Genomic DNA, 1,450 nt, shown 5'->3' with positions numbered 1-1,450 from the left:
CCCCCAGACCCCGGCCCAACGCCCGCGGGTCGGGGGACTGCGGTGTCGCAGTGGGCCATGGCTAAGGAGGCCGCCAAGATGGTGCCTGGCCCCACCCAGGGCCGACAGCCACCAACACGCTGCCTCCCCGCACCAGCACGACCAGCCACAGGCCGGGATGCAGCCAGGCCAACCACACGTGACCTTGAGGGGCAGCTGGGGCAGCATGGACAGCAGCACTGGGAAGGGGCTCAGCAGCCCACACGCCATCAGGGCCCTCGGGGACGAGCAGGCCGAGAGGACGACGCCCCATCACCGGAGCATGCGGCTCACCCCAAACCAAGGCCCACAGCCACGCGCGGGGAAAGCAGGCCCTGCCCCTCCCTTCGGGCTAGGAAACGGCTCGGCCGGCCCAGGACGACACTGACCTCACACGTGGAGGAGAGAGCATTGTGGACAGCACACCAGGGGACAGGACGTGGCCCAGAGAAGGGTGGGGCTCTGGCCACAAGTGCCACCGGGTGTGACTGCAGTGCAGACACGCAAAGCAGACCCTCGAGAACTCGGCGTGCACTCGGTGTGGGCGAGCGAGCAGGGGTTGCTAAGTAGCACATGGGGAGGATCTTTAATCCGGCCCAGCAGGGAAGCACCGCGTGGCTCCCATCAAGGACACAGCCTGGCCGCACAAGCCTACCTGCAGAATGTCTGTGAGCCGCTGCAGCCCGGCCGTGTTGGTGAGCACTCCGGCACCTGTGGGGCAGGAGCTGGGTCCACAGCACAGCAGGGGCGGGGTGGCCCCTGGTCCCAGCTGCACGTTGCCTGCACCCAAGGGAGGCGGCCCTTCCCAGCACACAGGGAACTGGGGGACGGAGTCTCCACAGACATCAGTGGGCTCCAACAGAGAGGTCGGCAGTCCACCACATGGGGGCCCGCCACTCCACTCCCACACACAGCCCCCTGGGCCTCCCCACCCCCAACCCCAGCCCCCCTGGGCCCTCCTACATCTCAAAACTCCCCACTGGGCAGGAGCAGGTTCCCCTGAGCAGCCCCAGCAGGACCTCGCAGGCTTGGCCTGGCGTGGAAGAATCAACAGGCCCAGCCCCCACTGACCACTGAGTCTTCACTGCCCAGAGACGCAGCTGGGATGCAACTGCCGATACTGCTCACTCGCAAGGTCAATGGCACTAAGGCCTCAGTGCCCAGCAGGGGAGGGGCCAGCTGACAGGAGGCTGGGGGCCAGCTCGGGAGCCACTAGGGGACATGCTGATCCCTAGACACAAAGTGGCCACCTCGAGTGGGGCTGGAACCCCTGCCCTGCTCAGGTCTGTGGCAAACACAGCCGGCCCGACGCCTGCCCGTGGCCAGGAACTTACGCCCTGCCAGGTGCTGGATGACCTGGTCCAGGGAGTCCAGGATGCAGTCCTTGGTCTGGAATGTGATCTGGGCTTCGGCAAACAGCTCAAAGATGTAG

General features: G+C 66.5%; 1 protein-coding gene across 3 annotated transcripts in view; it reads right to left on the bottom strand.

The window, feature by feature from the left end:
- Positions 1-1,450, bottom strand: part of RTEL1 (regulator of telomere elongation helicase 1) — a 38,455-nt gene that overhangs the window by 14,590 nt on the left and 22,415 nt on the right. For all 3 annotated transcript variants that reach the window (XM_027767687.1, XM_027767688.1, XM_027767689.1), the window contains 2 exons: positions 1,353-1,450; positions 674-729 (listed from right to left, as the gene is read on the bottom strand). In XM_027767687.1, coding sequence (XP_027623488.1) covers positions 674-729; positions 1,353-1,450 — 154 coding nt within the window. The remainder of the gene's footprint in view (positions 1-673; positions 730-1,352) is intronic.

This window comes from Tupaia chinensis, unplaced genomic scaffold (assembly GCF_000334495.1).
Source record: "Tupaia chinensis unplaced genomic scaffold, TupChi_1.0 Scaffold144472_1, whole genome shotgun sequence".
Lineage (NCBI taxonomy): Eukaryota > Metazoa > Chordata > Mammalia > Scandentia > Tupaiidae > Tupaia > Tupaia belangeri.
Note: the sequence above shows the minus strand (reverse complement) of the source record. Positions and strands in the feature narration are given on the sequence as shown.